The following is a 10425-nucleotide window of genomic DNA, read 5'->3' on the forward strand; positions in this document are numbered from 1 at the left end:
TGGGTTTGATTTGGCAGCATTTCAAATTTGAGTTTTGTGATGCTCATGCCCCTCATTACTTTTGGATCTTGATGGAGGGTTTGTTATATTAATTGGGATAAGTTGAGATTTCTTCAATTGAGACCAAATGAAAAAAAATGGATAGAAGGTTTTTATATCAATCTAGATAAGTTGAAGCTTCTTCTACCAAGAGTCAATTGATGGAGGTTCTTTGTATTGATTCTCATAAGTTATAGAGGAAAAAATTCTGAACTTTCTTGATAGCGTGTTCTTTGTATTGATTGAAATAGGTTGAAATCTTTTCAACTGAGAGCCAAGAACTAGTTTGAAATCTTTTGGACTGGGAGCCAAGAAGGTGGGATTCTGATTTAGAGTCTAAATATATGAATTTGTCTTGAGAGGAAGTTATAGTGCTGGGAGTTTGCTTCTCATTGAAGAAATCTCTGCATTGCAAATCAGATTGTCAGGAAGTTGAGGATCCACAAAGCACAAGGGGTGGATTTTCATCTTACTTGATAGAGAGTTTGTCATATTGTTTGAAATAAGTTGATATCTTTTTGACTGAGAGCCAAGAACTTTGGATTCCAATTTAGAATTCAAATATATGATTCTTCCTTGAAAGGAAGTTATAATGTCTGGAGTTTGGTTCATCTTGATTAAAATAAGTTGAAATCTTTTCGACTGAGAGCCAAGAACGTGGGATTCCGATTTAGAATCCAAATATATGATTTTTCCTTGAGACGAAGTTATAATGCCTGGTGTTTGGTTCTCGTTGAAGAAATCTCTGCATTGCAAATCAGATCGCCAGGAGGTTGAGGATCCACACAGCACAAGGGATGGATTTTCAACTTCATCGAGGTCTTTAGCTCATCACTTGAAGGATGTATTTCTTGGGAGCAAAAGAGGCTTAAGAAATGGTAACTCTAGCCCATGTTCTATAGCTAGCAATGAATTCTTGAACAATGGTAATATGCTGCAGGAGGCCATGATTCTAAGGGACTATTCTGGTTTCGAGACAAAGACCATTGTTGGGAGTTTTAGAGAATGCAAGAGCCCTGTGGTGGGTAAGACTAAACTCAGGAGGACAAGATATAATGGAGATGTTCTTCTCAGCCCTTCAAAATCAAAAAAGAATCAGCAGTCAGTTGGACTGAATGGAAAGATTACTACTCAACTTATTTCTGGATGTAAAGTTCATGCTGTGAATGAAGTTTGCACCTGCCTCAAGTATTGCAGCCAACGATTTACAAATATAAAGTCCTTGCATCGTTATGACCTCAGAAATAATGCAGGCGAGAGCTTTTAAATTCTCTCTTTACTGCTTTCAACCTTCTTTTTATTTGAGATTTAGTTTGGTTCATTGTTTTGATACAATCTAGTTTGATTTATTGTTTTGCTATTGATATTTTTATAGATTCACTTTGGAAAATAACAATTTTCAACAATTCTGATTATTCTTCATTATTTATCCTCAAGCTGAAATATGTTTCTTACACTGAAGCTTCATATTTTCAATACAGTTTACTTCTAATTTTCTCTACAGTCAATGTCCCATTATAAAAAACAAAACTCTCTAAAATTCTCATCCAACCCATCTCTCCTTTATAACTTGAATGTAAAACACATTTTTTCTAATTTTGACAGGATATAATTTTTTCAAATCTAATCCTATGACCAAATATCATATTAATAAATCTAAATATAGTTGAAGAGTGATCAACCCTGACGAGGACTTGGATTTATAGCTTTAGTTGGAAAGTGATAATCGGCTCTGGTGATAGATTGGATCCAAGATCACTTCTGCGTAGTATTTCTTTTATTGTCTTGTTCACTCAGAAAAATGGTAAATATATACTTTGATCCTATAATAGTGTTTTTGTTCTTTGAAAAATTCTAGCTGGACTAAAGACCAAGTACATACTGTAAATAAATCTCTGGTGATAATTTGAATCTGAACCTCTGAAGTAATTCTCTTATTGTCTTATGCATTAAAAATAATATCAAATTTTCTTTTATAAATCATCTTAAAGTTTCTTACATCATAGTTTCGATTCAATCTATCGTTGTGATGAAAGAAATAGAACATCAAGAAAATAATAGATCCATCTTACAATGTTCATTCTAATGATGAATCATGGACTGATCTTGATGTTAAAATACTAACACAATCAAATTCAGAAATGACTTACAATTGATCTCATAGATTGGAAAAATCTCATTGCTTTCATTGATTTTTCTTTTCTTAACCAGGGAGTCTAAAAATCCTTGGGACTATAGAATCAGGCAAATATGATTATGTTGTAACAAATTCTTCCCTAACATAAAAACAGCATAACACACAAGATACTACCACAGTTGTAATACTTCATAATTATGCAAATTACAAAGCCACTTCAATGACATTTTCTCTTGCTTTCTTCTTCGCAGTCAGTGTTCTCAGGGAAGGTGATTCTACCAGGAATGTTGTGGAGATGATCTTCAAATCAAGCTGGATTGAATCAAAAGTTGAATCTTGTCAAATCGAAAGAGTTCTGAAGGTGAATCATACCCCCAATATACTATCCAAATTTGAGGAGTACAGAGACACAGTGAGAGCCACAGCCAGCAAGGTGGCCAAGAAACATCAAAGATGCATGGCTGATGGCAATGAAGTCCTTAGCTTCCATGGCACCACCATTATGTGCTCTTTAGGAATTGATGGACTTTCTACACCATGCAATTCCTTGGACTGCAATGTATGCAACATTATCACAACTGGATTCCCATTCCCATCAAAGCAGTCAAAAGGGAAAGGAATATACACTGCTGCCACAAGTCTCAGAGCTCACAACTCCATTTCCATGTCACATGACAGCTCCATGATATATCCAGTGAAAAGAGCCATGATGGTTTGCAGGGTCATTGCAGGAAGAGTTCACAAGCCTCCAACTTCAGGAAGCCTTGAAAAGTTTTCTATTCCAGTTGGGTTTGATTCAGTTGCAGGAGAAGGTGAAAGCTGTTCGAAGCTCGAAGAACTCTACATTTCTAATCCCAGAGGTATTCTGCCCTGCTTTATTGTAATCTATTGTTCTGATTAGATAAAGTGGGAGAGGGTCCGAACCCATTGTTGTGGTCTATTGTTAAGAACACCTTGTTAACAAAATTTCCACAAATGATCTTTCTAATCTATTTCATGTATTTAACATGTTTTGAAAACTTTCCTTTTGTATTAGAAACTTTGATACTTCTTTTCTATTGGAAGTCTTAGAATGCCTACAAGGATTGGGTCATGGAGTACCATCCGAATGGTAAATGTTAAAAACTCACACAATCAAAATAGAAACATTTCTTTGCAGAGATCAAATAGTGTGTGAAAATCTAATTAATTTAAGATAGTATTGATTGAATTTCCACAAATGGCTTTTCTAATAATCAATTTCATGTACTCAACTTGTTTTAAAACTGTTTTTTTTGGGTATTAGAAACTTTGAAACTTCTTTTGTACTGGAAGCCTTGAGTACGTTCTACGTGCTGCTGGTAAAGAATTGATTGTCCTCTGGTGAACAATGAATGAATGAATTGTACATTGCAACGTTTATGGGTTGCAGTCTAAATTTATTTCTGTTCAACCCTTACAGATGTTTAGTTACGTACTTTAGTTCTTGTACTCTCCATTTCTCTAGAATCCAGAGTGGATCATAATGATGAACCAGTGGATTAAAGAAGAATGCATTGTAATTTGTACTATGGAATACTTATAGTAATCTATGAACCTCGATTTTCTACACCATGTAAATGCCAGATCGTCCAGGTTTTAAGACTTGTTTTTTTACTAGTTTATTAAAGATGTTGAAATTTAGTATGCAACGCTTTGAAAACAGATAGAAATAGTCATTACCGTGTTTACCATGGGATTACTTTGTGGTTACATATTGTAAAGCTGGAGTCTGGTTGGTTGCTGGATCGATTTATATTGTTTAATTTGGTATTGAGATGCAAGTTGTTCCAAATATGAGCCTCCTCCTTGTATTGGATAAACTTCCGAGACTTACAAATATCTTACTGGGATTTTCCTTTTTCATTGTGATGGTGGATTGTTAGAAATGTTGATAGGAATAAATTAATATTATGAGACTTAGAATGATTTTTATAAAGTGTAGAAAGATCAATCTTATTAAGAATATTTTATTACTTATATTTTTATGAGAAAATCATGTTTCAAATGTAAACATTAGAAATATCAAGAATCAAATTTGTTTCTTAGTTATCAAATACTTTAGTGATGGATAATGTTGTTGATGGAAAATTCAAACAATTAAATTTAGAAATATCATGTATTTAATATTATATGGATTATGGATATCTAACATCATTAATTAATATTCTTTATGAGAAAGAATTATGTTGGATATGTAAACAACTAGAAATAACAAAGATCAAACTTATTTCTTAGTTATCTAACGTATAATGATGGATCAAAGAGTGTGATCCAAAATATAGAATTGTTTTTCACTCAAATTCAAAATTAACTTTCAACACTATGTACTCTGCAAAACTAAAATCCCTAGTTTTATAATTAATTGATGTCCCCTCCTCTCTCCAACATCCTAGGAAACCATTTAGAACAAAGTCATAAAATCAAATTATTGAGAAGGAAATTTAAGTTTCAAATCTAATAAAATGTATATTCGTGAGCATAAATCAATATAGTTTAAAGTGAATTCAAAGAAAAAATATTTGAATAAATGAATGTTAAACTAAGGATTCAATGTGTAATAGGTTGTTAAGAGTGTAGCTAATGATAGTTCTAGGAGTATATTCTTTAGTTAATTTGTTGAGCTTTAAGTTTCATGTACCATTTTGTACTTTGAGAGGAAAAATTTATGGATATGGGACGAGTCTATAATTTGTACTTGTGGTCTAAATAATTCTTATCACATGTAGTTGTGTGATAATGATACCTTAAAGGATATTCACTATGTCAAATTGGATAAGGAGAAATCACATCCATGGGGTCACTTGGACATATCAAGGGTTTGCCCTAGAATGGAATAGTATACTCACGTCCAACTAGTGACTTCTTGAATTGAGGTGGTTATATAGATAAGTATCATTAACATGTAAAACAACAATTGCACCTTAGTATGCAATGGGTACATTGTAAAGCTATGGAAGGTCAACTAAGTATTTGTTACCCCATGCCCCCACACAACCCCCCCCCTCTCTTCCTCTCTCCCCCTCTCTCTCTTTCTATATTCATCTCTATCTCCATCTTCCTCTTACCACTCCATCTCTAGACACATCCCCCACTTTCTTATCACTATCTTTAGCATGTACTTATTTAGTTACGTACTTTAGTTCGTGTACTCTTTATTTCTCTAGGACTCCAGAGTGGATCATAAAGATGAATCAGTAGATTAAAGAACACATTATAATTTGTACTATAGAGTGCTTCTAGTAATCTATGAACCATGATTTTCTACTAGATGTAAATGCTAGATTGTCAACATTTTAAGACTTGTTTTTTTTCTTGTTTATTAAAGATGTTAAAATTTAGTATGCCATGCTTTGAAAACATATAGAAATTTGGTCATTACTGTGTTTACTATGGGATTACTTTGTGCTTGCATATTGTAAAACTAGAGTCTGGTCGGTTGCTAGATTGATAAATATTGAGTAATTTGGGATTGAGATGTGAGTTGTTCTAGATCCGAGCCTCCTTTTGTATTGTATAAACTCTAAAAACATATAAATATCTTGTCAATTTTTTTCTTCCATTGAGATGACGGATTGTTAGAAATGTTGATAGGAATGAATTAATATAGTGAGAATTAAATTTAGTATTGTTTTTATAGATTGTAAGAAATCCATTCTTATTAAGAGTATTTTATTAATTGATGGTGGATAGTTAGAAATATTGATAGGAATAAATTAATATGGTAAGAATTAAAATTTAGAATCATTTTATAGATTTTAAGGTCATTCTTATTAATAATATTTTATTAACTGATATTTATATAAAGGAATTATGATTGAAATGTAAAATATTAGAAGTACTACTTGAATCAAATTTGTTTCTTAATTATTTCATATTTTAGTGATGGATCTTGTTGGATTAGAGATATGTAAAATGTTGATGGAAAAATTCAAACAATCAAATTTATAGTTATGATTTATTTAACACTATATGGATTGTGGAAATCTAATATCATTATTGATATCCTTTATGAAAAGAAATAATATTGGAAATCTAAACAACTAAAGCTAATAAGGATCAAACTTGCTCCTTAATTATCTAAATTTTAATGATCAATCAAATAGTGTGATCCAAAACATAGAAAAAACTTTCACAATCAAATTCAAAAAAAACTATCAACACTATGTATTGTGTAAAACTAAAATCATTAGTGTTTAGTTAATTTTTGTCCCCTCCTCTCACCAATGTATTAGAAAACTATTTAGAAGAAAGTCATAAAATCTAGTTATTGAGAAGGAAATTAAAGTTCCCAATCTAATTAAATATAGGTTAAAGTGAATGCAAAGAAATAATATTTAAATAAATGAATGTTAAACTAGGGATTCAATGTGTAATATGTTATTAAGAATCTACCTAATGATAGTTCTAGGAGTAGTTTCTTTAGTTAATTTGTTGAGCTTTAAGTTTCATGTACAATTTTGTACTTTGAGAGGACAAGTTTGTGGATATGGGACGAATCTACAAATTTGTACTTGTGCTCTAATTTTTTCTTATCAAATAATTGTATGATAATCTATAAGTTCACGTAGTGTGGGACCTTTTCCTATATATTATATCAAACCTTAGGGATGAGCAACATTTAGAAATACCTTAAAGGATATTTAGTATGTCAAACTGGATAAGGACAAATCACAACCATGGGTTTGCCCCTAGGATCAAGGGTTTTCCTTAGAATTGAATATTGTGTACTCATACCTAGCTAGTGACTTCTTAAATTAAGGTGGTTACAAAGATAAGTATCATTAACATGTAAATAAGAAAAATATATTAGTAATCAGATATATATATATATATGGGCAGGGAGGGTGCTTTGGGGGTGTACAGTGCAGGTGAATCAATATATCTCAAATATCAACTTCAAATCCTTGATTTATCATACGACCATTAATAGATCTTACTTTAACATTAGATAGACTATGAAAATAATAAGCATAGTAAAAAATTAATACATACTAATAGCAGATCAAAATGCAAACCCATATTGGAGAAACCACAATGAGAATGATTGCTTCAAGGATTTACTACCCAAATCCAACCTCACAAATGTAATAAGGAACTTACAATATTTTGTAGCCACCAACTCATAAGAATAACACCTGAAGATGGAGACACTAATCTCTAATTAGATTTTCAAGTACCAACTTGTAAGAGGCACTAATCCCCTAGTCTAAAGAATTGAGCACCAACTTAGATTATGAGACACCAATCTCAATTAAAAATGCATATGCCATGCATACATTCAAAGGTTAGCCTTAAAAATCTCTTTGATATGATTTTTTTGAAACACTCTCACAGTTTGTATGAACTTTGTATTTTAGTTGACACACTTCAACACAAATTGAGTAGACATCTTGGACAACTCTTTCCATAGTTATCAAAACTGACACACATTACACACCTCAAATTAAAATGAATCTAATAAAACTTATATGTATTACAATATTAATTAAATTCTCAATTCACCTATAGCATGTTTACAACATCTACAAGTTGGTCACAGGAACAACCTTAAGCTAAAACATGTAGTAGGTTCAATCATAAAGCCAAAAAAATACACCAAGGATGTCAAATTACTATGCATTACCCAACACAAACTCAACTGGTCCCAAACATCCTTCACATGCTACCTCGAGCTAGTATGGTGCATCCATTAGAAACCTTAAAACAATTACTAAACTAGCATTATGAATGCTCTAACAACTCTAAATTTCATTTTAATTGAGTTCCACCTCTAAAACTTGAACATATCTATCTTCATGTGTGGCTTTTCGTATCTTTTTAGTTGTAGTCACAAAATATAATTATAGTGGAATGTGGTATGATAAAGATACTAGTGCAGATATAGTCTCTAAGTGATAGATCTTAGAAATATATTGCAAACACTTTCTTATCTACACAAGCAACTAAAATTGGTACAAGATAATAATATTAATGTTGCTAATCTTGATCCTCCATTGTTACAAAATTCATAGTTATGACATGGTTGAAGAAATACAAATTGTGACAAACTCCTTGATAACTTCACATCATATATATAAAGCACCTTTTGTTGGAAGGAGGGAACACTAAGGGAGGAGGGGAGGGGGGATGAATTATTTTTCTACAAACTTTGACTTTATTATTCAAATTCACATACCACTTAATTCTTATAATGAAAAGTAAAGTGCAAGAACATTAAAAAAAATCACAATACGTGGATTTTCATCGTAGAAACCATGTGAGGAAAAAAAACATTGTGAGGATGGTACTTCGAAGATAATACTCTATTGAAATATCCTCTTATAGTATTAGGGAATGCACTTGCATACAAACTCACTACCTAGAGCTCATTACTCAAATACAAAAGATAAGGCTACAACCCATTAGAAGGCACACCACCTTACAAGATCACAACAATAATCAGATTATAAGGGTTGAATTGCTAAAGTAGCCTCTACTGATGCCTAAATATAGTTCCACATAAGCAAAAACCATAAATGTGATACACTTTATCTCTGACTGTCTTGTTTCATTGTTATTTTCCAATAAGAAACTCATATCATAAAATCCTGCATAATTTCCTTCATATAACACCTTCTCACATTTATGCCATACATCAACTATATTTATAAACCCTTTAAAAATGATCTTATATTTGTGCAACAAAACATATGATCACAATATCTTATCTCAAAAATGTTCTAGGGAAATATAAAATGTGTTGATCGAAATTACCAAAGTCAAAATTCAGATATTACTTCAAACAAAAATAATCATGTAAAAATCTCTATATATATTGGCTTCACCCTTAGAACATAAGATTCAGGGCATGAGGTCTTCACTAAGGAAACTGAGGCTTTCTAAATTTGAAAGAGGAATGCAATTTTGAGAGGTATTTTTTATTGAACTTATCCTTGTATAGTTAATCATGCATGAAAAATATTTTTTTATACTTTAGTCTAAATATTTTCAAACATATGGGATGTCAAAAGTAAAGGAGGAAGATAACATTTGAATTTGAAAATCATTTATAATTAGATGGCCAAGAGCACTCAATGAAGTTGTGTTGTATGGTATATTTTCTAAAACTATTGGTTGTAAGTGGACATAAAAATAATACATGTAGGTGCACATTGGCCCAATGAAATAATTTTTAATTTTTACTAAGGACTACCTAGAGACACAATAAGTGGATGTAAATGAAAATAATTGTTTAATTATTTTTCAAATTTGGGTATGGTATTTTGGTGGAATAGTTTAGAGGAATTATCTATGCCATTTCCTAAATAAATTTGCATCATTGTGAATTTCCACAAATATTTAAGATGAAAATTTCATGAAAATGGCTTATCCAAGATAGGTAGGGTAGAGTGAAGTTGAAGTTAAGCACAAAATACACAATATAGCCAATGTGCCTTAGCATTGCACACCATGATGTTTTTGTCTTTGTAGGTATGAAGCTACATGTTAAAGACTACAAGATTTTGTTGGAAGCATGAATGTTGATGATATTCCTATGGGGGAGTATTGAAGACACATGGTTAGATCATTATCATAATGATGTGTTACATTCATGACTGAGTTTTTCATTGATGTCAACAGAGCAATTTTATGTGGTATCTAATAGAAGAACAATAGAAAGATCAAGTTGGTACATATGACTAGTTGAGTATTCTCACTATCTAAAGTTATAGGAGATACTTTTGAGTATCTAGTGTATGTAGTTAATGTCGGATGAAGAAATGATAAGTTTGGAAGAAGTTATGTATGTTTTGGTGATGTCTGTTTTGAGATAGAGTTTACAAAGGCATGTTCTGGTAATATTCTTATATCTCTTAGTAGAGTTGTTACTCTGAGAATCGAGGTTGAGGATGTGTAGAAGACATGTTGATGATAACATGGTTAAGCTCACTCATCATAATATTGCATGTACGCAAAGTTATTCAAGTTGCAAGGTGGAAGATTAATGTTATCGGTAAGTGTAACGTGTTCTTAATGTGGTCTTATAATAATTAATTAAGAAGGTGTAACAACCGACTCAAGGAATTTTTTTATGGATTTGGTATAAAGGAAGGACATTTTTGTTTATAAAGCATGAAATGGAGAGATGATTAGAGGCAGAAAAAAGAGCAGAATATGAAGTTGAGAAGAGGAGAGCGGAAGTGAAGGAAACTTCATTGCTGAGGTTTTATTGTGTGATCCGAGGTTTG

At 31.8% G+C, this 10425-nt stretch overlaps 1 protein-coding gene across 1 annotated transcript; it reads left to right on the forward strand.

The window, feature by feature from the left end:
- Positions 1-54: 54 nt before the first annotated feature.
- On the forward strand, positions 55-3393 carry LOC149540410 (uncharacterized). The gene is made up of 2 exons (XM_089799592.1): positions 55-1292; positions 2428-3393. The coding sequence occupies exons 1-2, from the start codon at positions 752-754 to the stop codon at positions 3075-3077; spliced, it is 1191 nt and encodes a 396-aa protein (XP_089655718.1). The 5' UTR covers positions 55-751; the 3' UTR covers positions 3078-3393.
- Positions 3394-10425: the final 7032 nt, after the last annotated feature.

Source organism: Cupressus sempervirens, chromosome 9 (assembly GCF_028749045.1).
Source record: "Cupressus sempervirens isolate cs-2001-9-10 chromosome 9, ASM2874904v1, whole genome shotgun sequence".
NCBI lineage: Eukaryota > Viridiplantae > Streptophyta > Pinopsida > Cupressales > Cupressaceae > Cupressus > Cupressus sempervirens.